We start from the raw sequence: 25,289 nt of genomic DNA on the forward strand, positions 1-25,289 counted from the left end.
GGGTTTTATTTAGCTATAAAGAATTACGAGCAGTTTGCATCAAAACAATTTGTGCATGTTACCTTGTCTTTCCATAGCATCAGGCTAAAAGCAAGCTGATGCTTTTATCCTATTTATGCTACTTAGTATGGGAGAATAGCTTTTTAATCTTAAAAATTTAAAATTAGTGTTGCAATGGATAGGTGGAGATTTATCTGGTAGTGAAATGTGTCCTCCTTTTCTGGAGGGTAATGAGCAGGGGAGAAAACACTGCAGAAATGCTGCTTACAATTCTGTGTTTTGAGTTTTTGTATTTAACTTAGACTGAAGAAAAGGCCATATCCAATTTGTTTCACTTCAGAATTATGCTTTACTAGCAACAAAAGTTTGTTTTTTGCAAATTATTTTAAGTAGAATTCCTTATACCAACTGTTGCTGTTCAGTGCCAAAGCCCATAGCTAAAAGTAGCACTGCTGTCATGAGTACCTGTTAAAAATAAGATTAAAATTTAGTTTGTGAGCTACACATATAATTTCATTGGATTGCGTATGTTGGTCCCATTTGGTAAACAGTTTGTTTTGGGTGGTAGGCTGACAGATTAGCTATACTTACTCCAAAGTCTTGAATTCTTAGTTGCTTTGCTACATTTAACCAAAAGTAAAGCAGCTCACTGTGAAGTGGCCTGAAACTGAAAGTATGTATAATCCAAATGCGTTTATCATCCTGTAATGGGTTTCAAAAGAATATATCAAGATAATGATCTTTCTGCTTCTTTCCTTTATTCCTTTTTGCTCACTGTTTAAGCACAACTTTGTCAATTGCAGCATCTGATACTAACTAGTTCATTCTCATACTGCTTTAGTGTTCTCTGTGTAACAACAACCCAGGAAACTGAAAAGTGCCTGTATCTGTGGACTTCCTCATAAGCTCTGAAGTCTACTAGCAAACCAGATCTACAGAGAGGAAATTAACAAGGATCAAATCTTTATTGATGAGACCTTTGAATGATGTAAAAAATGTTTTCTTTTTCCCTTTACCATTTCAGGTAAGGATGATATGGATATGTGTGAGCTTAATCTTGAAGAGACTGGCTTAACCCGAAAGCGAGGTGCTGAAATTTTACCAAGACAGTTTGAAGAAATTTGGGAGCGCTGTGGAGGCATCCAGTATCTCCAAAATGCGATTGCAAGCAGACAAGCTCGCCCTACCTATGCTACGGCGATGCTGCAGAACCTGTTGAAATAACTGAGCATTTGGCACAGGAGTGTTTGAGATGAGAACCTTGCCCACAATACAAAGGGAAGAGTTCCTCTGGGCTACAGAGGGCCTAAATGTTCTATAATCAGAGTAGAGATGTTTAATATAAAGTGAACAGATTTTATTAATCATGTGGTTTGTTAATTTTTACTTCATGATGTTCAATTTGTGTAGTGAACTTGATTAGGTATGAAGACCCTGAAGAAACTTCAGTCAGTGTAGGTTGTTGCATTTTGTTTATATGTTGCATTTTCTTTAACAGCTCCTGTTATAACTCTTAACACTTTTAAGCAATCTGTCTGTACTTGGGTTCGTATTGCAAAGAACTGCACTGCAACCACCTTTTTTTTTAAGATTCCTTCTTTAAAACACTGAGTAGTTGGCTTCAAGTGGTGGCCTAGTGAAGAGAATATGCTGTTTCTAATAACTGGAATTGTGAGGCCTTAGCTTTGACTTCTGTTACGGAGAAGTTGGAGTATACTTTTATATAATCTGAGACATTTTATGTCCTGATTTGCAAACTGGTTAGTTCCTGTATTTAATGATTTTTGTTTTTTCAGAACCTGATGGGAGATCCTAAACTTGAGACCTATAAACTCCTGTTTAGTGCATTGTCTGTCTTGGTTTAAGAGAAATGGTTTTCTGTACATTCCAAGAAAAGCGTTCATATATGTCAAAATAGTGTAATATTGGAGGTTCTTAAAGAATGTACTGCTCTTTAGGGCTTATACCACTTCTCTTGTAGATTCTTTTTTTTTTTTTTTTTTCCTCTTTAGTACAAATCTGCTTTAGACTTTATTTTTCTGACCACATTTCCATTAGCAATTCTTGGACAGTTTGTTTAGCCAGATAGTGTAATTTCAATATATTACACAAAATTGTCCGAGCCTTGTATCTGAAGGTATATAAGATTAAGGATAGCATTAAGGGAAATATGTTCAGCTTTTTGCTGGCAGTATAACTTAACTGCATATTGAGGCCTGAGCCTCAGAAATCCTCTTTATTTTAACTGTAACAAGATATACACTGTTAGACTGTGTTAAAAACTGGTCCAATAAGATAGTGCATCTTAATACTATGTGCTGATGAAGTAGCTACAGTTTTTAGTGTAATATCATAGTGATTTGGATGCTGAGCTGTATATTAATCTCCTCTCAAGTTTCATGGCTTGTAACAGTACTCTTATTAAGCAGTTTGTCTGGGGAGTTTTTGTGGGTGGGAATCATTAATTTCATACAGTTTTAAGATGCATCTCTTTTACTTATGTGAACATTGCTTTACCTTGCTGGCCATTATTCCAACAAATTAAACATGACTGTTTGTTATCTCTCTGATAGAAATTCAAAATATAAGTAGCTTGATGTCCAATTACATAACCTGATTTAAAAATTAATTCTTGCCCTTTTTAATTGACAGTTTGCTTACAGTATAAAATAATTTCCTCACTCCTTACTCAGCATGAAACCTCTTGGAAACTTTAGTTTTTAAATGTACAAATACGCTTAATTTTCAAGAAGGGTGGTTCTGTAGCACAGAGAAAGCTTCTTGCTGACTTTAGACTGTGGTTGTGTGCCACAGTCTGCTTTTACAAATGCACTCCTTACAGGAATAATGTGGAGATATTCAAGTGGTATTTAACTCTCTACACACCCACTGTGTCAGGGAATCTCAGCTTCTGCTGCAGACCAGCTCTACTTCCTGGTCATGTGATTGCAAATGACAAAATTGTTTTAATTTTACCCAAATTCTTCACTGAAACAGTGTTTTTGGCTGGAAAATGAAAGGAGAAGTGCATCACAGTGCTGGCTGGAAAGTTCTGTGCAAACCTGTGTGAGCTTAAAGGTGCAGCTTACAAAATTTAGATTACTAGTTTAATGTGTAATTAATGTGTAATGTTTGTGCATTGGGACCAAAATATGACAACTTCCAGTCCCTGGACACTTAACACTGCAAGAAGCTGTGCTCACTCATGTGATCCAAGGAAGAAAAATCACTGACCTGACCTGTGTTTGTTTCTGTCTGGGTTTAGCTGCTTGACTTAACACATTTCATCTCAGTGTACATATCTTTAGAAATCCATGGATCTTATGAGACTGAACATAGTATGCAAAGAACCTCAAATGCTTATGTGTGTGTAGGTATATACACATATATGTGCTTAAATACTGTAGGATGTATGTGTGTAAACATACCTGCAGGGAACTTCAAAATCAACTGAATTTTTCCACTCTGTTCCTTTAGTTATATTAGGATTTCCTTGACTTGCATTGGAAAGAAATTTTTTTCTTCTGAATGGGGTGTATGGAAAATTTTCTTTACAAAATGATTAACAAATAAGAAATATTTGAAAATATGAAATATGAAAATAAAATGGACTTGGATATAGTGTAAGAGGATCTGGTGTCTGGACATCTCAAATGAGATCATCCCACCTCAGCATTGCTCCAGAAGTATGCCTGAGGGAAGCAGAAGATACATTCCAGAAATCAGGATGTTCTAGTTTGCACAGTAGCAGGCTGCTTTATTTTCTCCTTTTTTTTTTCACTCCGCACCAAAAGCAGCTTCTGCTCTTAGTTTTACTTACCTTTTTGTGAAACAAAATTAATTTTCAGTTAGTTTCAGATTATTTTATTTTTTTTACGTGTCTGGCAATATTTAACTGCTTACCAGTTGTTTCCATGGTCCCTTTTACTGTGTCAGATAATTATAGTCGGTTGATTTGGAGAGGAAATCTAAAAGGAGGGGAGAGGGTTGTTCTTTAGGACTTAGGATGACCTGATGCCCTTCTGATTGCAATTACAGAGAAAATTATAATCAGGTTTTTAAAGCATATTGGCTTGGTTCTCTGCGTGTTTAATTAACAAAAAAAAAGAAAAAATAAAAAATCTTCCTGCCTGTCAGTGAAGCTGTCCATTATAGTTGAGATCTGTCTAAAATGCTCCACAAAACAAAGGGGAGAGGAAGAGAATCACCACACTAAGCTACATTTCTGACTAAGTGACCCAGGATATGCATTTTCTTGAGAATGCTACTCTGAAGATCCTAAGGTCATTGAATACATGTCTTTTATCCATTGATAAGATTGTGTTTTTATTTACCTAGTTAAATCCTCTGGGTTTTTCTCAAAAATCTTTATTTTAAGTATTTAAATGACCTCCTAATACTGTACTGAAAATTAAAAATAAACACATTCCATGTTGAAATCATACTTGTATCTTCTTACTGTTTTGTCTTTAAAGAGTTGAAGCATAAGGGTTAATTAAGTTACTAGAAAAATAAAAGTATTCCTTTGCTGGTACTGTCTGCTGCTTTTCCATGAGACATTTTTGATGCTTTAAAAACTTTTTAAAGCTTTATTCTAGTAGAGATTTTGTCATTACTTTCTAAGGTAAGTGTTCCTTCAGAATAGCATTGTGATATTAGAAAATTTTGATTTTGTTATCTTAAATCTCATACTTAATTTCTGAGTATTTATTGAAACAAATGCCTTTTTGCTTTTATTACTTTTTTTAACATTTATTTCTATCACTTCCAATATGTCTGTCATTTGCTATGCTGTGTACTCTGCATCCTTTTAATTTTAGATTGTGTCAGTCAGTGACTGGTGACACCAACTGCTGCTTTGAATGTTTGTGCTGTGGGGGAGGCTTTATGTTTGGGATGGAGATGTAGTATTGTTTTTGTGGGGTTTTGTTTGCTTATGTTCCCCTTAGAGTCTTAGGGAACTTTCTCATCTTAAGGGCCAAATCAGAGTGGTAGTTTTTTAATTTAAAAATATTCAAGTAATTCATACTTTATCTAGGAAATGTAATTTTGTTTCAGTTTTCTTATGACTTTTATCTCCAACTTTACATCAGTTTTAAAGTAACACGATGAATTTTAGTGTAAGATTAGGTACTGCTTCAATTCCCTGTGAAATTTTCAAGTAAATAATTTTATTATGTTTTATTGAAATACAAAAGGTTTACGTCCAGCAAATATATTTGGTAATTAATAGTTGAGAGTGATAAATACAATCATGAATAACCATTATTAAAATACACATTTTAAAATTATTTTTTTTTAAATCTGGCTAATGATAACTAGTTTAAGTTGAAATACACTAAACACATACAAAAATACATTTGTAATGGAAAAAAATGGAATGCTATCAGCATTCTTAATGCATTCTTAGCTTACATGAGCAACAGTAAAAAGCTAGCATTTGTAGGCAAGGATGACTTCCAGTGCCCTGCAAAAAGTACTTTTAAAGTAATTTTATTCTGAAGTCTTACTGTGTAGAACCACATCTTATGTTTCTTCTTTATTTTTGTTTCCTACTTAAATAAAGTAAATAAAAAGACTATTTCAGCTGTAGAAACTCGACCTTGTATTCTTGGTGCATTGCCTTCATTCGTACGCAGTCACCAGTTCCAGTGGTTTTGCAGGCAAATCTGTGCAGTTGTTGGGAATTCGTAAACAGTTCTTTTCAGCAGACTTGTGAAGCTAAACTAAAGTTCAGTCTTTGCTGTGGTAACTGCACATTACGAAGTAAGAATTGTCACTAAAATCAGCTGCTGTCCTGAATACATGAAAGTTTCACATCTGGATAAGGAGTTGTCATCCAGGATAGTCATGAACTTTGTCTAGAAGCTCAGTTTGAGCTGTAAATATGACTTCTGGTGTGCACCAAGCATCAAACCAGTGCCTGAACACAACACTGGTGCAGAATATAAATATAAACTCAGGAAAAAGATACTCAAGGTAAAATAATGCTTGTACTTGAAACAGGATTGTGGATTCATAGTGCATAAATTAATAAGCCTACAAAATACTTAATGGCCACCTGCTGTCTGCTTGGATTTCTCCTACAAAAACCTAACAGTAGCCTCTCAAAATTATTTGTGTGGATACTGAGTTTGAAGTGTAGGTGCTCATGTGTAATTCTAATCTACTCACTACCAGGAAGGTGGTTGTGAATATAAATCTCGTGTTCTGAAAAGATGAAACTTCACATACTGTACCTCAGCAAAAAGTTGGAAGTCTTAGGATATCCTGATAGTTTCACTGTCACCAGAAATTAAACAGTTAAATGAATATGTACATATGTAAAAATGATGTATTAATTAACAGAAAAATAGGAATCTGATGTTCATAGAAACCCTTGAAAAATTCAACTTCTGTATGATTTGAAGTGTGAGCATTCAGGGAGGGAATGAAGTTCCCAAATGCTTTGAATGTAGCCTTTGGTCAATGAGAGTTCTTATTTTCTTTCACCATTTGCATCAGTGTGTGTAAGGAAGGTAAATAAAGGGCTGTAGAAATGCACTGAAGTTCCATTGACATTTTTTACCAGAATGGTTGTAACATAAAATATTGAAAAATGTCACATCTCAGCAAAATCTGTTTCTAGCACTCAGCTCTTAAATAAAACAATTAAGATGTGTAAGCACCAGAAGCTTAACGCATGCATCTTAATAGTGGGGACTTCCTACCAGGCATTTTAGACATGCTCAGAAGCTGCTCAACTTGGTCATTTTCTTTCCTTCAGTAAAACTATTTCTTTTAATGTGCACTGATTTTAGAGCCAAAATATTGTATCTTTAGGAATCCTTGATTTTTTTTTTTTCCATACTCATCCTGCAGTCTAATCTTGAATAATGCAGACCTTCTTTCTTGAATACCTATAAGAGAAAGTCCCGTAAGACATTTGAAAAGTATTGTTGAATTTGAAAATGTACTATTTATCTAATAGCTAATAAGCAAGGTCACACTTATATCTGTTAAGAGAACTGTAGTTCATTTTAAGAATCGTGCTTCAAGAAGAGGCTTCAGGCAGACCCTCTAGTGGCCTTTCAGTACCTGAAGGGGGCCCAAGAAGGAGGGAGAGACTTTTTGCAAGGGCAGTGAGTGATGGGACTAGAGGGAATGGCTTTAAACTGAAAGAGATTTAGCTTAGATGTAAGGAAGGAATTCCTAACTGTGAGGGTGGTGAGGCATTGGAAGAGATTGCCCAGAGAAATTGTGGATGCAGCATTCTTAAAGGTTAAAGGTTGTTCATGACTAATTGGGTAAAACTCCACCCAATCAAAACCCCCTCTGATAAGTAAGTTTTGCAATAATTTTCCATGCAGTGATTCTATAACTAAACTGGAGACATTTTTTCATATTTTGGAAGGTTTTTGAATGTTATTTTAGCTTCTACTGGAACTTTATGCCTATTTTCATATATGCCTTTATAAATGCAGAGCTGTACTTCTTCTAGATAATACATCCCAGAAAGCTGTCATTGCTGTCACTACGTATTGCAAACCAGAATTTAAATACTGAATTTTCAGTTTGGCCTATAAGCTGTAGATAGCCACATCCTCCTGAAAATTCAGTTCAAGAGCCACATTCTGTTTTAAAAATTTTAGCCCTGAAGGAATTTTCTAGATTGTGAAATCAAAGTGTTCCTCTTGGTTTCAGCTAATGAAAGCCGTTCTACTTTCATTTTCTTCTGCCATTTTGTCAAATCATTAAAAACATCTTGAATCTAAGAGTGATGTAAACATTCACGATGACCTTAAGTAGAATAAAAGTGGAAAATAGCCACCTAAATTTTTAAAAATCCATTTCAATTTTGTGGTTGCTGGATTTCTCACTAAATTAATTTATTTTACTAGATCTTGAGAAGAGCTTTGTCAATGTACTTTTGACAGTTCAAATATGGCCTAGATGACACAGACCTGGTTTTCTTTAACAGATGTGCCATTTTATTACTTTAATAAAATATATAATGCTTTTCTATGTAGTAATTTTAAGTAGTCTAGCTCTTATGAAAGTTGATTGGTCTACAGTGCCCACAGGCACATTTCTTTTAAGGTGTATGTAAAATAGTAATTGCAAACATCTGTGCTCTTGCTTTTATGGACAGTGAAACGAGTTCATTCTTGAGCTTTTCCAAACTGCTACTCCCTTCTGCTTAGTCCATATCTGTCTATGTCCATCTCTGTAGTCCTCCCATTTTCAGCACAGTCTGTAACTGTGGCCACAGGACTTGAACAGACCAGACCTGGGTATGATGAAGATCAGTGACAATAAATCTTTCTGTATGCTATCTTTGCTCGTTCCTTTATTTACATAGCAATAAACATGTAAGGAGCCCAAGATTCACGTAGTTGGTATCCTGTCTTCCATAATGTCCGGCTCTAGTGCCAAGGGCATTCCTGTACTGATACTCCCTCTAATAATAATGGGTGCTAACAGCTGTAGCAAAACCGTTTTGTTCCTAATTGGGCTGTAATTCAGAAAATAAAAATGGCAAAGTCAAAGCTTTTTTTTGTACCTATCAAGAGGACTCAGATACATCAGAAACATCTGCCAATTTTAGAGGAATCTTTGACTTGGCTTTTCTCCTTTCTGTCTTTCCCCCCCGCAAAGTTACAACGGGTTTGAAATTGCAGAGCTTGAAATAATACTTGAGATATGAGCAGTATTCTGCTCAAATTAGAATTCATACTTGTCAAACTGTCTGTAGCTTAACCAGACTGAGTGATCTGAGATTTTAAGTGATCTAGTACTGCTATTTAAACCTCCCCTTTGGACTGCATTTTGTGTTAATATGTCATTTCAGGTGTTTCTTCTTCCTTCACATGTCCAAGTTTTCATATAACCACATTAGCACATGGTTATGCAGAAATAGAACTTTGTTGTCATATCAAGCATCCAAAAAATCTGAGCTTTTCTTTGTATGGAATACAAAGAGGCTCCCTGGTAACACTGACAGTGGGAAATAACAGATTTTTAAGGTTCTTGAAAATAGTCACAAACCTTGGTTTTGTCTGGCTGATGCTGGAAATGAAGAATTCCAGAGACTAACTTGTCAGTCTTGGTTTTGTAAACTCATCTGGTGACCTACAAGAGTAAAAAAAAAGCCAAACCACTAATTATTTTTCTAAATGACTAAAAGTACTCAGGTAGGATAGACTGCCAGAGCCATGCAAGAGAGGTGTAAGAAAAAGCAGTTCTACAGTCCTGTGATGAAACCTACACTGCCGTAAATGTGGAAAGGAAATTAATGCATTAGTAGTTTCAGTTCTGAAATTGCCAAGCAAGAAAGTAGCTTTGAGTTTGATTTAATTGTGGAGTTAATACATGGAGGTGGACCTGTTATTTCAGGTGGGGCTTTTTTGTTAGGGATAAGGAAGGGATTTCCATGCAGTTTACCTCCAGGCTGAATTGTGTTTTCAAGTTCATGTAATGCTTCGTGATCAAGGATCTCTGAGGAACTGAGACAAGCACTTACACTGCAAGCCGTGTGACAAAAACTAGATAGGGGCTCATCGTGTTCAAAAGCAGGATTAATCCTCACAGCATTTTCTGAATTGCAGCTGCTGAGAGTAGGACTTCTACAATGCAGAACATTTTTGTTTAGGTAAGATTTTAAATTGCAAAAGAAACAAAAGGAATAGTTTGAAATGTGAAGGAAAAGATTGTGAGCAGCTTACTGCAAATTAGAGTTTCTTTTGCATTTTCTTCTTATCTTAATAATTAAAATGATGAAAAGAAAACCAAGGCTTCCTAAGCCAAGAATGAGAGGTTTAAAAGTGAAGGGTTGTATGGGTTCTGGACCAAATTTTGCACAGCGCTGTCCTTGGTAAAGCTGGTGTCTACGTACGGGGCATCTAAAATAAGGAAAGGAAGAGAAAAAATGTACAGAACTTCAAGGCAAAAAATACTGAGTAACTTAAACAAAAAAGAAATGTAATATGAACTCATTATTTCCACTACAAATAATTGTTATGTGTCTGCATGAAAAAATGTGATTGATGATAGGGAAAGATAATATTTTTACATTTGTGAGAGTGAGTTTTAAATAAAAATACACTGGTATATTCCTTGCTGACGTACAAATTTTAAGGAAATAATGAATTTTAAATATCTCTGACAAATTTCTAACCCCATACATAACATTTGTGGTTTAGAACCTTAGAAGATCAGGTGTGTTTTTAGGTAACGTCTGAACACATCTTTGAAGCCTATGTTCTCTTTACTGGTGATTTCACTCTGGGGAGCAAGGTCTGGAAATAAGAGTTCTATTACAAATAGCAGGATTCCAATCTTCTTTCAAAACAAGGAGAAAGTGAATTTACATGGAGCACAAATGCAAATAGTAGGCCACTTGTCTGACTGTACAAGTTTGTACAAGCTGTCAGTCTGACACTGGTGAGAATTTGTGCCTTGCTATAGTTCACAAAAAAGTTCATTTATTATTTTTAATATTTTTATAATTCCTCATGACCGTTTGGTTATACCTGTATATCTAGTCAGGGTTTTTCTGAAAGGGAAAAGGGTTATTTTCCTTAGTACATCAGTCTTGGAGGAGTAGGTTGGATCCCTGGCTACCTCAGGAAAGTTTTGAAGAGGACCTTTCTAGCTCACAGGCTGATTTCTAGTACTAAATGCTGCAGCTGCTCTACTTTGTCTCTGCAAGTCAGGAATTTGGCAGTAATGTGTTGAATTCAATATAATTTTTGTGATGCCCATTGAAGAAAATTAATTTTGGTACTTGAGCTGTTACAATGAATAATTTGAATAATTTGTCCAGTGGTCTTATGTTTTGGATGCTAACCCTAAGTAAGGTAAAATACCTATTATTAATCTAATCAAAGTATTAAGAGAAAATAAACAAATGCAAGAATTGTAACTTAATTCTTGCTTTATGTACATGGCTGCTCAGCTACTGTGTGCCAATCTGGTATACAGTTTCACATAATGCTCTGAATTGTCTAGTCTTAAAATGAGAAGAAATGTGATACTTTGTAAAAGAGAGTTAAAATGTTCAAGTACTGTGTAGTTCTCAGTACTGACCCAAGATAAATTTAAAAATCCTTAAGGAATATATTTGCAGTGAGGAAGAGCTGCTAATCTTCATGTCTTTCCCAGAAAGCCCTGAAAGCAGCTTCAGCCTTCATGTGCTTTATTGGGTGGCCTGGAATCACAGTCTATAGGAATAAAGATTGCCTTTTTAAAGCATCTTAGAAAAATGTAATTTCTTAAAACCATGTAATCAGTAGCAAAACTGTGAATGTGTTATTTAATTTTTCAAAATGTGTTTGGAAATTTGAAAGGGAATGCATGTTTTTGTGTGTGTTATCTCTACCAATGATGCTGAATTTCTAATAAATTTCTGAAGTGTCTTTAAAAATAACTAGATCATAATGTTCTGTGTATACTAGACGGCAGAAATGGATTTATCCATGGTGAGGCTATTTATACTTCAGAAGGGTATTTGCAATGTGACTTACAGCATCTGAATGGCGAGGTTTTGACTTGCTAGCAGAGTTTATGGGGCTGTTAACAGAATTCATCAATCTATTTACCTGCAGACAGCTCCTCTTCCTGGAACCAGCTCACATTTCCCACCATTGACACAGAGATGGGGCTCCAGCTCGCACAGGCTCCGGCAGGGAAATCCATCCTGGCTGGCATAGCCAGGCTTGCAAAGGCAGTCGGCTTCTTTTGTCCACTCGTTCATTACGCACTCAGAAAACTTGTCACATGCCATGAATTTGCAGGGGTCTGCCTGATCGGCTGTAAAGGATGGGTAAATCATTAACTGAAGCATTACCCCAAAGGGCCTTGGCAGGGCTCGTGGCAGCCAGAGAGCACAGCTCATGTTTACCAGCCTGCCACGTGGGCGTGCTGATAGGAGGATGTTGTCCAGTGTGAAAGGACACACCAAGCATGCAAGTTCATGTTGACATCTGCACTGATTTACCCCATCACTGTTAAGCAGTGGGTTTGTTTTCATCTCACTGACAAGGAATTTCACATTTGGATGTTTTTACCCTGTTTTTGCTGTGAGTGCTAGCATCATACAGATCCTGTGCTACAGCCTTATTTATATGTGAGAAATAATTTCAACTGTAATGATCTTAAACATATAATTTAGGACATGACAGAGGAATGGAATTAGATTATTGAATATTGCACAATACTAAGACTTGCAATGTAGAAACACTGTCAAATTCCTATGAAAAGATATGCTTACAGGCCTTGCAGTGTAGGGTTTTTTTGTGTGTGGGTTTTTTGTTTGTTTGTTGTTTTGGGCTTTGTTTGTTTGTTTTTGTCTTGTTTGTTTAAGTTTTGTTGTTTTGTGGTATGTTGACATTGGAAAGGCTTGCTGGGTTTTTGCTTTGTGTTTTGGGTATTAGTAAGAGACGCCTCTGTGAGATTAAGGGAAAAGAACCCTCCTGATGTTCATGGGAAGGCCCAAATCAGAGACAGCTGTTACTCAAGCCTGCTACTCCTTTCCCATTCTTTGCTTCTTACTAGTAATGAATTAAAAAAACAAGACCCAGAAAGAGTGATTTTAACCCAGTGCTCAACCCTCAACCCAACTTGAGCTGATTCATGAGATGAGGAGGAGGAGGGCTGCATCCACCTCGTTCTTCTCATGGAGCCTATTTCCTGTGTACCACGGGGCAAAAACTTTAGAAGGCAAAATAAAAAGTCTCGAAAAATGTGAAGTAGCCCAGGGGATAAAAATCCTGTTCTTGATATCAAACAGCCCCAGTAAGATGTATGAATCCAGAAAGGAAAAAAAAATAAAAGTGGACCAACTAGGAAAAGAGAGCAGAGCAAGAAATGAGAATAGATATATAGGTATGAGTTGGGCTATGTGGCCCTTTATAATTATGAAGTTTAAAAGGAAGATTTATGCTGGATATTGCAGCTTATAACTGGGCTAAAAGTTTTCTTCTGCAGCTATTCATGCTCTCTATACCAGATGCTCAATAATACTAATTTAAATGAAAAATGAGGATTGCATTTGTTATAGAGGAAATCTCAGACACACACACTGGGATATGCTGCAGTGGTAGAAATGAATATGTCAGAGCTGTCCATTTATAATCCCTTCCCTCTATAATTTCATGGCTCTTTCCTGTTTTGAATTTTTGACCAGTGGGTTTTAGTGTGCACCATTCCCCTTTGCTATAAACAATGTGCATGTTGGTTTGATATGTCCTTTGCTCCTGGGCTGTGAGTGTGTGCACATCTGAACAAGTAGAGCTTGGCTTGAGCATTTGGCTGGGCTGAGTTTTTGTGATAATATTTCATCTTCCTTTACACATATACGCATACTTTGTTATATTTTCTGGTTTTGCTTCATTTAGATTAAAGAAATATTTCGTATTTTTAAAAGTCCTTCTTTATGGTATTATTTATGAGCAGTGCAGTCAGCCCTTTGCACTTGCTGACTCTTGATTTGGATTTTGGACTGTTAGTTCCCATCCGTGTTTTCACTTTGGTAGAGCATCATTACCACTAGATGGCTCTCAGTTTCACAATATAGAGGGATTTGGTTATATTGCCTTAACTTGCTGCACAGGTTGGGGTTTATTTTTTTGTTTGTTTTCAAAAACGAAAATGCATCAGGCTTTGAAATACCTGTACTGGAATATACTGGCTTTGTAAACACAATTTCTTTTATTTTGACTCTATGCTACTGCTTATAAGCCTTGAAAAAACAACTTTCTCTACAAACCCTCTGTAATAAACTCTGTTTTCTTGAATTAATGTTGAAATACCACATCAGTAGAGCATATGAGATGAAGATGAAAGGTTTTAATTTTTTTCTGAATTTGAATTTTAGGATCTTTCTTATTTTAGTTTTTATTTAATTAAAATTTATAACTAAAGCAGGGCATGTATCACAGCCCAAAGTTCACTTTTCATATAATAAACTAATTTAATAGTTTATTCATCAAACAGCAGTTTATCATGGCAGTATTTGAAGGGCAGAATACTGTGATCTTGTTTACTTTCTTTACCACAAGCTACCCATTCTTTTAGTGACTACAAAGACATATGTAAAATGAAAACTGGTTAGAAACTGTCTGCCTGAATTGTAAATGAATGTTTTTTTGTTCCAGAATTGCCATAGAGCTGTACATAAACAGACAGCTTAACTAAAACTCCTGAAGGCATCTGCATACCCTTGCTATTGTTCTTCTCCATGACAATGAAATTAAATTCAATCCTGAAAAAATTACCAGAGCCTGAAAATAGATTCAGGCTTCAATTTTATAAAACAATGTAGTTTTTGAAAACACTAAGCTGTTGATATAAGAACAGTGTCCAGATGTGTAGTTACTGACTTTCTACTGTTTAACAAAGACTACAGACGTATTTGAAAGATATAAATCCAGAGAGATTCTAGAATTACAAATCTATGGAGTACTACATAAAGTCATGCTCCAATTAGTGAGTATCTGTAGAATCCAATTATTCCTAAATATTGTCTCCTTTTATTTTGAATGCTGTATCCCTTTAAAAAAGATTTAATGATGCTCTAAACCATTGTTTTCTTACAACATTGCAATAATCATCAGAAATTATGTTTCCATACTCCAGTGCAAGGCTTGCATGTCACTCCTGCAAACTGCACACGAGTTTTTCTTATACCTGTCTTCACCCAGCACTTGTTCTAGAGATCACTCTGTCTCTGAAAAGCAGCTGGTGAACATGCACAGCCCGACAGCTCCACCCAGCTTTTCATTACAGTATGAAAATACCTCTGCAGAGAATTTGCAATATCTTTTTTTGTCTTATTATCCCCTATCACTGGGAGACTATTGCTAATGTGTTTATTTCCAAGATAGTTATACTTCTGAAGCTGTAACTGTCTGAAAAAAGATTGTCTGTTTAATTTTGATTTTACACCTACATTGGTAATGCAATCTTACCTGGCTCAATGTCCAGGGAATAGCTGTCAATCTCCAAATTGAGGTGTTGGGCTGCAGCATCACAGAAATCTTCCAAAACACAGTGTACTGCTTCTGTGATATTGTATGGCACTGTCTTGGCAAATTTCATTTTGCTGTTCACAATCACACTTCCGTTCCTGAAGTTGAGAATTTCCAAGTGCTTAAAACCCGTAAGGTTGGACTGAAGGTATGGAAGGAGCTGCAAAACAGAGATTTGCCTTTATTTTAACTTACTGTCAGTGTCTACCTGCTATTAATTTCTCTTATAGTCAATTTTCATTATCAAGTACACACATCACAGATTTATTTCCCTGAGTTTAATACAACTGTTAAGCTCCACCAACAAATTAACTTTTCTGTTTAGCAGTATCTTCTTCTTGATTTCTGCTCTTTTCTTAATAATATGTTGAGATGGATGGGCAGCAGTTTCCCCTGTAATGAAATGCATAGCAGCTGGGAAGTTTATTCATCTGGAAGAGAAAAAAATTACCTCATTCAAAAGCCAACTTTAATTATTTTCAAACATTCAATCCAGGCAGGTTAGGGCATAGTATAATAGACATGTTACTGAGCTGACCTGTGCCCTATTGTACCAACAGGGAAAATCCATATCTAATCACAGCCTATGCTATGATATATTTTTAAAAGCCTATTTTTAAATGCAGCAAGCAGACACAAGCCTCAGATATAATCAGTTGACGTGAATCTAAGAAAAAGCCAAATAAATTATATGCTAGGCGTGTATCTGAGTTCTCTTGATCAAGTAAAATCTTTCATCACGGACTTCATAAACTCTGTCTTCATACTCTAAAAGAGCATCCCAGGCTTATGGATCCTTTAAAATACAGCTTATCAGATTGAGCCCTAGTAGGGTTTAGTATTGTTAAAATAGCGTGCACTTCAGTGTATTCCTTTAAACTGCACCCAACTACCACACGTGTTGTTCCAGTTGATTCTCACCCACCAGCTGCATGAACTGTTGCTCCAGTGCTTTGTATTCCGTCGAACTCCTGTTGAAGAGGTCATCAGAGAAGTGCATGTTGGTTACCCTCAGGCTGAAGAAAACCACGAGCTCTTTGCCTTTGGCTGCAGTTGTCATGGTGCTGGTAGTTACATACTTCAGCACCGGTGCTGGGGTGGTTTCTGCGGGCTCGGTGGTCAGCACCGAGATGAAACCACTGCCCTGCTCGCCTTCGTCCAGCGCTGCCGTGCTCACCGCGCCCATCTGGTCCAGCTCAGCAGCGATGTCCTGCACTCCCATCCCGGTGCCATCCACAGGAACGCCCTCAGGGGCTGGAGCTGAGGAATCTGGTGACTCGAGGGACTGCTCGATGATCTCAGAGGGGCTGTAGGATGGGCTGGTGGCTGCAGGCAGCGGTGCTATTGACGGCAGCACGTCTGTAATAACAGCTCCAGGCTGCACGGTAGAGACATCACTTGGGCCAGTAAAGAAAGGCAACCTTTCGTAAGTGCTGGCTGTAACAAAAATGTCATCACCTGATGATTCTGGTTCTTCCATGATCTTAACTGCTGAGGTAAAACAGGATAAAACCAAATTAGCTATGTTGAAGCAAGCATAAAAAACATCGAACATGGAAAAAACCATATATATAGTATTTCCACTGAAACATTTTTAACAACAAGGTTAACACTATCTAAGTATGAAAATGTTAATGCCATCACCAAGAAGGACTACTGGAATAAAATACCTCATACACATGCTTGAGTGATAGGATTTCTGAGGGTTCTATGTTTAATAGTTATGCTTGGCAAGTATTTCCTGAGCCTCTAAAGCACATTCTTATTCTGAAGGTACATAATCACACTGTCAGTTTATATTGTCTGAAAGGGGAGATTGGAGCTCTGAGCTCTCTGCTTGGAACACTTGTATGCCAGAGCAATTCTCCTTCCCTCTGCGCAAAGTTAAATCTCTTATTTGCCAGTAATCATCAAAATGTGATTACAAAAAAATAATTAAAAAAAAAAAAAATTAAAGCCCCGCCCCCATGCAAACTGTGTCAATTTACCCAAAAGACAACAGCAGCAATGAAAAAATATTCAAACCTTAAGAAGCCATCTACTGCACCTAAAGCAGAACTTTTATGATATTCCCATTGGGGCATGGCATGGATCTAGGATATGTGATAACTGTAGCTGAAATCCAAATCTAAAGTGCCAGGAATGTGGCTCTTTCAATTTGGCTTGCAGCTACCTGGCCACAATGGCTTCACAATAATGATGTGAAAAAATGATGGCCTCCACCATCAGCCACCTGCCCAAACTGGTGACTTTGTCCTTTCCCAGTGATATACCATTCCTCATGTGGAACTTTTAGCAGCCCCCTTCAGGCAAAATCACCAGCATTAAGAAAAAAAATTTTTCCCCTGGTGAAGAACTCTTCCTTTTCCTACATCCTAACTTCCTCCCAGTGGCCGATGAAAATATGAAAGGAGAGCAAAGTTTTGCAATGGGAATATCACTGACTGAATGAGGTGGCAATTGTCCTGCCACCTCATTTCATTAGACGCTCTTCTCTTGCCATGTCCTCATGTTTCTCGTGTGATTAAGGATTTGGACAGATTACAAAAGCAAGGCCTAGTGATGTTCTCTGTTTACAAAGCTCTTGCTATTACTTGTTATGCTGATAAGGAGTGAGAGTCACTTATCAGTTAAGAGAACTCAGAACAGCTTTGCTAGCATTAGTGCTTGAGGCATTAATGCAGGATGATCTACTGATGGGATGAGCTTGCAGCTCCACAGACATCTCTCTCAGCACGAGAGCACACACTCGAGCCTATGATTGTGATGGCATTTGTTAGGCAGATTATATTTTAGAAAGATAACTGCAGGAGAAAGATGTACTGAAGTGGCTTTGAAATTGCAGCAAATTTGAAGGAGATGTATACATCCATATATATACTGCATGCCTGGCACATAGCTGTGTATATATATCCACATTTGGTCTATACATAGACTATAAAGGTCTTCTGGCATCCTCTTATTACAAGCAAAGTAACTTATAAGGCCTTGAGGGCATAGCAAGATGATCTCTGAGCATGTATCACCTGTTTTCATAAGCTGCCAGTTCTTAGCAATCGCTGTGTCTCCAGCTGAAAGAGACAGACAGCAAGTGACCCAACAGTTTGTGTTGGTTCCTGTTAGTAAATGGGCTCACATCAGGGGCTGCTGAGCACCTACAGGGGCACAGCATCCGTCCCAAACCCAGGGATAACTGACCTGTTCTTTGTCTAACAAGTGTTGTGTTACTGCTGCAAGACTTGCCTACACAAGTGACATGATGAAATCAGCAGTACAATGATTTGCAGCTGGTTTTACCAAGATTTTCCTCTGTCTATGCAAAACTTCAATAAAATTTAATCCTAAGAAGTTAAGAACTATGGATGAAACATGGAAGACCTAGACATTTCACAGAATCATAGAATGGTTTGGGATGAAGGAAGCCTAAACACTATCTAGTCCAACACCCCTGCCATGGGGAGGGACATCTCCCACTACATCAGCTTGCTCAGGGCTCCATCCAGCCTCCTTCCAGGGATTGGGCATTCACAATGTATGTTCCCTAGGTAACCTATTCCAGTGCCTCACCACCCTCACAGTAAAGAATGTCTTGCCAATAGCTAACCTAGATCTACACTTTCAGTTTAAAGCCATTCTCCCTTGTCCTGTCACTACATGATTTTGTAAAAGGTCCCTGTCCAACTTTCTTGTAGGCCCCCTTTAGGTACTGGAATCTCCATAAGGCTCTCTCCAGAGCTTTCTTTTCTCCAGGCTCAACAAGCCCAACTCTTTCTTGTCTCCATAGGAGAGGGGCTCCCACCCTCTGACCGTCTTCATGGCCCTCCTCTGGACTCAGGTCTTGTCTTTTTTGTGTTGGGGGGCCCAGAGCTGAACAGAGTACTCCAGATGGGTTGTGACAAGAGTGGAGTTCAGAATTGAATTACCTCCCTTGACCTGCTAGTCAGTGAAATGAAAAACAAAATCCCAACCCTTTGCATTTAAAATGTTGGGCTTATATATGACATCAATATATATTGATTTTAAGACTAGATGTAAAGAAGACACTTTTTTTTATGATGAGATTGGTGAAACACTGGAACATGTTGCCCAGAGAGGTGGTGGGTACTGCATCCCTGGAAACACTGAAGGTCAGATTGAATGGGACTCTGAGCAATCTAATCCAGTTGATGTTTCTCTTTACTGTAAAGAGGTTAAATTAGATGGCCTCTAAAGGTCCCTTCCAATCAAACTTATTCTATGAATCTGTGAATTCATATGCACATAAAAATATGAAAATTTATGTGAAAAAATTTGTCGCAGAACACAAAATACACTTGTATTTTACATCATAAAGGAATTGTTTGTGAAACCTCACCAGTTTGCTTTGTAGATGAGATTTTCACATCAGAAGACAATTATTTTATAAAACCTCTACAAGTACAAACTCTGAAGATTGAGACACTCAATCTCAGCATATTTAATTTCAGCATAAAGTTTAGTCTACAGCACTATCATTCAGGTGTTGGGAATCCAGAGAGGGCACAAAATAAGACACTGAAATGAAATATACCCCCAGAGTAACCACATTGAAGGTTAAACAATGCAATGGATTTAAAAGCTGATGTCTGCAATAAAAACTGCAACTCAAATTTCAGCCACCTCTTATCCTCCCACAAAGTTTTTCACTAAACTCCTCAGATGTTTTTGTACTGCATAGCCAAGGCAGGGGAGTATTGTACTGAGAGTGTTGTATCAAAAATCGAACACCCATTGGCAAAGACATGAAAACACTAAATTAAGAGGCAATTTCCTGTGCCCATGTTATATTAAATCTTTGTAAAAGGAGTTTTCCATGTAGGCATTTATTCCCTGCTGAGGGAATGAAATACATAGATTTGACTTATCAGAAAAAAATCAACTGTCATTTCAACAACTTTATTTTAGGTATGTGATTAGTTGGTCCTCATATTTTTTTAAGTGAGGAAAGCCCTTCAAATTGACCATGAATAAGGAGTAAATGTTTGGGAAAGGTCAAATTGCCATGAGACATTTTCCTAGTGGGTTTGCATTAATGAGCAGGCTCAGAATGTTATACATTAAGAGGTCCTGGCATTTCCTTTCATTCATGAGCATAATAAGCACTGGCATATTTTCCAAGTCCACTGGTCAGTATTCTGGGTATGTTCTGTACATGAAAGTTATAGTGGTACAATATCTATGTATATATTTGCATACTTGCTAGCTGACAGAAATAACCAAAGAAGGGAAAAGTGTGCAGTTAAGATATTGGTTCATAATACAGAGTAAGAATCACCTCGTGTGCAGCTCTGCTGATACCAGTACAGGATACAGGAGGTAATGTTGAATTCAAATTTACATGTTTTCTTGGTGCCTGAAATGTCACTAAATCCCTGGATGCAGGACTGCTGTGTACAGACAAAGTGCTGAATTTATGCTCAAGGCCTTTAATTTTTAACTAGGACACAAGTAATGTGAGGATTAAGAGAATTAAGAGAAGAAGATCGTTAACCTAATGTGTCACAAGTGTCTCCCAACACATGATTACTGCTTACATTCATCTTTCTCACTGTAAAACCAAGCCAAAAGAGCCACAATGATCTAAGACTCATTCTGTCTGTCTGTATGGACCCTACAGAAGGGAGGTTCAATGTCCAATAAATCCATAGAACACTTTCTCCACTGGCTCCAGAGAACCTAAGTTCAGTGGGAATGCACAGCATCTCTCCTCCATCTCCAGTCCTAAAAACTCTTTTCTCTATTAACTTTTTTCCTGAGTATTGACACTGGAGCTCTTTGATAATCTACCTTTCCATAGGACAGGCTGAGAGCTCAGCTCTAGCTCTGCTACTTGCCTCCACTACTGTGGTGTTCTGTGTAACTTATAGAAGCCTTCATCTTATTTTGAAAATTTCCATACCTTGCAGCTGTGCTTCATTATCAATGTTCTCAGCATCAAAGATGCAAATAAATATTATTCTCACATGATGTCACAAGAGTATTTTCTATCTTAATAAAATGCCACTTAGTAATGATAATCTCCTCTCGTTATTCTCAGGAATATTCACTTCTACCTGACATTGAAAACTTAAAGAGTAAGACAAAATTTGTGAAATCAAGACCTGAAAATCTAAACCACTACAGAATTCAGGGCATTGAGAAACTTTGCAAAGTGAACTTATCCTGTCTATGTTCATTATGAACAAAGGATGCTTCTTTTGCTATCTCCACGTGGGTATCAAGGCCAACCTTCTGTTCAGTACCCAAAGACCCTGTTTTATTGACTTTCCTGCTTAGCTAAGTAATTTGTGCAGGGCAACAGACTGTGTGTTTGATTTGGGATGTGTGCTCCCAAACTGAGTTATGACATTGCCCTCATCTCATTGGGATCTTAACCATGATTTCTTTCTGGGAGGTCAGTAGTATTATTTACTTCTGCAGTGACTAAAGAAATAAAAAGCAAATGACTCTTCACTTGTTCCTTCAAGATGCATAAAGATTAAGAGCAAACCATTAAGAACAAAGCCAAGCCCTGACTATTATTGCTCTGCAATTTTTCTCTAACAGTAGCCAAGTGCTCCTGAGAGCAGCAGAATGATGCAGCTCGCTACAGTCTGACTGTCCATAAGCATTTCACTGGTGTAACTTAGCCAGTCTTACTCAACCCACACAAAGTTTTCAGTACAGATAAAGAATTATTTTTATGTAATGCCTGAGGGTCAGTATTTTGGTTGATCCATCTGTCCATGGGAAATGGAAGCTCCCCTAGACTTTATGGAAGTCAGTTTGTTGCAGAAGGGAGTCACATCTGCCTTTAGCAATTTCCACATTTGCTCACTGTATCTGTAAGATCCCTCTGAAATATCAGTTTCTTGCAGGATTAAAATTTTGTTCTTTCTATGATTATTGTTTTCACATGCATTGGCCATAGCATGGCTGAAAATAGTAATTCAGATTGCCATTTGCTCCTTTATAAAGCACTTCTGTTACTTCAAGCAAAAGGTTTCTGAAAAAGACTTTCTGTAAAGGTTTGAAACAATGAAAACAATACATTTAATATTTTTTTAAAAAACTTTCAAGTTAGTAATTTAAGTACAACAGGAGGACATATGACAGATAACTATTATCTGAGCAATCTTTATAGACCTGTGTCAAATTCATGTGCTGATAAAACTGATGTTGAGCCTTAAGAACTGTCTTTGGCACTCTCATGTTTCAGCAGTTCTAGAGGATTAAGCATTTCATAAATGCAAATATAATTTAAACAATACAGGAATAGCTGGTGTTTAAAGAATACCCAAAATTCTGAGTAGAATATAAGAATATTATACAGAGAGGTGAGGTGTACAATCAGATACCTTGTATGGACAGTAGGTCAGTGGTAGGTTATTTCCATAAGGTGACAAGTGACTTTCATAATTTACAGAACCTTTACCTCATCTGCTACTGAGATTGCCAGATAAAATTACATGCTGGTGCTCAAGCACTCTGAAAGTCAGTTTTCTGAGTAAAGTCCTTGCTAAAAAATGATGCAACCAAGATCAAAATGCTCTTGTGAGTAAGGGGATTTGTAAGTACATTTACAGGAAAACATGTTAAAAAAGGCCAGGGATACCATGGCTGTTAGGTATTGTAAGATATTTTGTATTGCAGTTCTGCACTATTTGCTACCATAGTAATATCATATTAAAATATGAATTAAACAGGAAAGGTCTTGGAAGCACTTCTACAAAGGAATATAAGAATCAAAACCAAATAAGAAACTTCTTCCTTAAAACAATAGCTTCAGGAGGATTTAACATCTCTTGTTCCCATGGTTGAATGTTCTCAATTAAATTTGAAACATATCTTTCATGAGTTTAAAATAATGAGATCTGTGTGAAAACAGCCTGGGTCTTTACAAACGCCTGAAAACACAAAGAGACATCCATCTAAATGCCTCAAACACTGCTGCATGACACTGTAATAGCTTTAGAGCATCCCAAATGGAGAACCTGGAATACTCTTTTTGATTTATTTTACTTTGGAATGCTGGAAACAAAATCTGAGAAGTTAAAATACTTATCCTTTGGAACTTAATCTCTAAATTCCTGCCCATTTTCTCTATTATTTTCAGTTGTGCAACAGGAAGAAAATCAGAGCAAATTTTTGTAGATTATGGGACCATCAGACTGTTTTGTGGTATCAAAGTTTATTGGTTTACAAAATGGTAAAAACAAAAAACAAAATAGAAGTTACATGATACAAATTCAAGTAATGTGTTGACCAAGGACCTAAAACAGAAAAGAAAAAACATGAAATTAGAAAGTTAAAACCAGTGGTTCTCTTAAAATGTCATCATCAGATGAGCACTTAAAGACTTGCCAAGAAAAATTAAAACACTAACTATACTTTCCCCCCCCCACCCTTGTATAATGTCACTTGTATGGGAAAACAATTCATGGAATGAAAGTTATAGAATGAGGAGTGTTTTGGTCTTCTAAGTCGTGCCTTGGATGTAGGTAGCCTCTTTTAACCAGCAGGGAGGAAAATAATCATTATTTTTTGTTACTGCAGCTGACTCCTCTCCTCTCCTCTCCTCTCCTCTCCTCTCCTCTCCTCTCCTCTCCTCTCCTCTCCTCTCCTCTCCTCTCCTCTCCTCTCCTCTCCTCTCCTCTCCTCTCCTCTCCTCTCCTCTCCTCTCCTCTCCTCTCCTCTCCTCTCCTCTCCTCTCCTCTCCTCTCCTCTCCTCTCCTCTCCTCTCCTCTCCTCTCCTCTCCTCTCCTCTCCTCTCCTCTCCTCTCCTCTCCTCTCCTCTCCTCTCCTCTCCTCTCCTCTCCTCTCCTCTCCTCTCCTCTCCTCTCCTCTCCTCTCCTCTCCTCTCCTCTCCTCTCCTCTCCTCTCCTCTCCTCTCCTCTCCTCTCCTCTCCTCTCCTCTCCTCTCCTCTCCTCTCCTCTCCTCTCCTCTCCTCTCCTCTCCTCTCCTCTCCTCTCCTCTCCTCTCCTCTCCTCTCCTCTCCTCTCCTCTCCATCATCTGCCTTGATGCTTTCAGGTCTGCATTGTCCTCAAGCCACACTACTTTATTGTTTAAATTTTTTATTCAAGCTTTTTGAATATTCATATTGTGAAACTCTTCAAGACTTATTCAGCATAATTTTGATTTTTACTGTTTCACTTTGAAGTGTCACTGCCTGATTTTGAAATGATGAAGAAGATACAGGGATGTATCTACTAGGTGTAGATATAGTTGTAAATGGTATGGACTAGGGATGAGAATGGAACTCAGAGCTTAGTTTAATTATTTAAGACAAGTTTAACCAGGGCTTCAGCCACTGCTCTAGGCTACATATACATTTAGGAGAAATGACTGCAATATGTTATTTTCCCAACTTCATTCCTTTCAATCTCTAGAAAGACAAACTGAAACTATGGCCATTGTTATTGAAAGTTGGACCTCAAGAAATCCTCAGCTATGAAGATGCCATTTATGAATAATCCTTTTTGTTCTCTCAGTCAATCCCAGCATGCCTTTCCGTGTCAAAAATTCCCTGCTCCAGCTCCACTTGAAAGCCCATTCATTATTATTATTATATATATATAATTATTCCAAACTGCATGGCAATAAAGATGGCTATTAAAGGAAAGTTTGACCCTGTATAAAATTTTGACTGTAAATCTGTGTTATTGGCACCAGTATTCTACAAATGTTCTTACTGATGCATGTAATGATCTAACCATTCTACAAAATGAAAGTGAAACTTCTGTCTCCTTCTAATTTACACCTGGATATCATTGCTTGAAATTGAATTAAGTTTTTTCCTCTACAGAACTTTAAAGGAAGTTTAATTGAGAAAGAAATGTTAAGGTTTTATGGGAAAAAAACTGCATGTTATCTTCAACCAAGAGTTAGCAATTACTTTCACGTTGCAATTAAAACCAAAAAGTATATGACACCCCTGACAGGAGTTTAAGTTGTAAATATTCGTAAACATGAATCACATTAAATTTGGTACAAAAAATAATGCAAATACATCTCCATTTAAGATTTTTATGTATTTTTGTTTGTTAGTTTTAAACACTGTAGCGTTTTTCAAACTAACAAGCAGCTTAAATTGATATTAGTGTCAGTGCTGTCTATGTAAGGCATCTCAAGGTGGCTGAGAAGATTAAAGTCGGAAGGCCAGGCCCTCTCTATGGACAGAGACACAAAATTCCATTGAGATATTGAGCAGATGATGGAGCAGAGATGATTCAGAGCACCCACGTTACAACTTGTCTATAACAGGCCAATGCAGGTGGCACGA

At 37.3% G+C, this 25,289-nt stretch overlaps 2 protein-coding genes across 9 annotated transcripts in view; one reads left to right on the plus strand and one right to left on the minus strand.

Moving 5' to 3' along the window:
* Positions 1 to 4,442, plus strand: part of MYO6 (myosin VI) — a 102,610-nt gene extending 98,168 nt beyond the window's left edge. For 6 of the 7 annotated variants that reach the window (XM_086876307.1, XM_086876308.1, XM_086876310.1 and 3 more), the window contains one exon: positions 1,025 to 4,442. In XM_086876307.1, the coding sequence (XP_086732433.1) occupies positions 1,025 to 1,224 (200 nt within the window). In that variant the 3' untranslated portion in view covers positions 1,225 to 4,442. The remainder of the gene's footprint in view (positions 1 to 1,024) is intronic. The other variant, XR_015282964.1, reaches the window with a different exon arrangement.
* Positions 4,443 to 5,531: 1,089 nt separating this feature from the next.
* IMPG1 (interphotoreceptor matrix proteoglycan 1) overlaps positions 5,532 to 25,289 on the minus strand; it is a 54,272-nt gene continuing 34,514 nt past the window's right edge. Inside the window, exons 13-19 of one of the 2 annotated variants that reach the window (XM_086876345.1) lie at positions 15,934 to 16,499; positions 14,949 to 15,168; positions 11,580 to 11,790; positions 9,705 to 9,881; positions 9,424 to 9,605; positions 9,028 to 9,111; positions 6,811 to 6,899 (exon numbers count right to left, since the gene is read on the minus strand). In XM_086876345.1, coding sequence (XP_086732471.1) covers positions 9,080 to 9,111; positions 9,424 to 9,605; positions 9,705 to 9,881; positions 11,580 to 11,790; positions 14,949 to 15,168; positions 15,934 to 16,499 — 1,388 coding nt within the window. In that variant the 3' untranslated portion in view covers positions 6,811 to 6,899; positions 9,028 to 9,079. Of the gene's footprint in view, positions 6,900 to 9,027; positions 9,112 to 9,423; positions 9,606 to 9,704; positions 9,882 to 11,579; positions 11,791 to 14,948; positions 15,169 to 15,933; positions 16,500 to 25,289 lie in introns of both variants that reach the window. The other variant, XM_086876346.1, reaches the window with a different exon arrangement.

The sequence above is a fragment of the Cyanistes caeruleus genome, chromosome 2 (genome assembly GCF_971803275.1).
Source record: "Cyanistes caeruleus chromosome 2, bCyaCae1.hap1.1, whole genome shotgun sequence".
Classification (NCBI taxonomy): Eukaryota; Metazoa; Chordata; class Aves; order Passeriformes; family Paridae; genus Cyanistes; species Cyanistes caeruleus.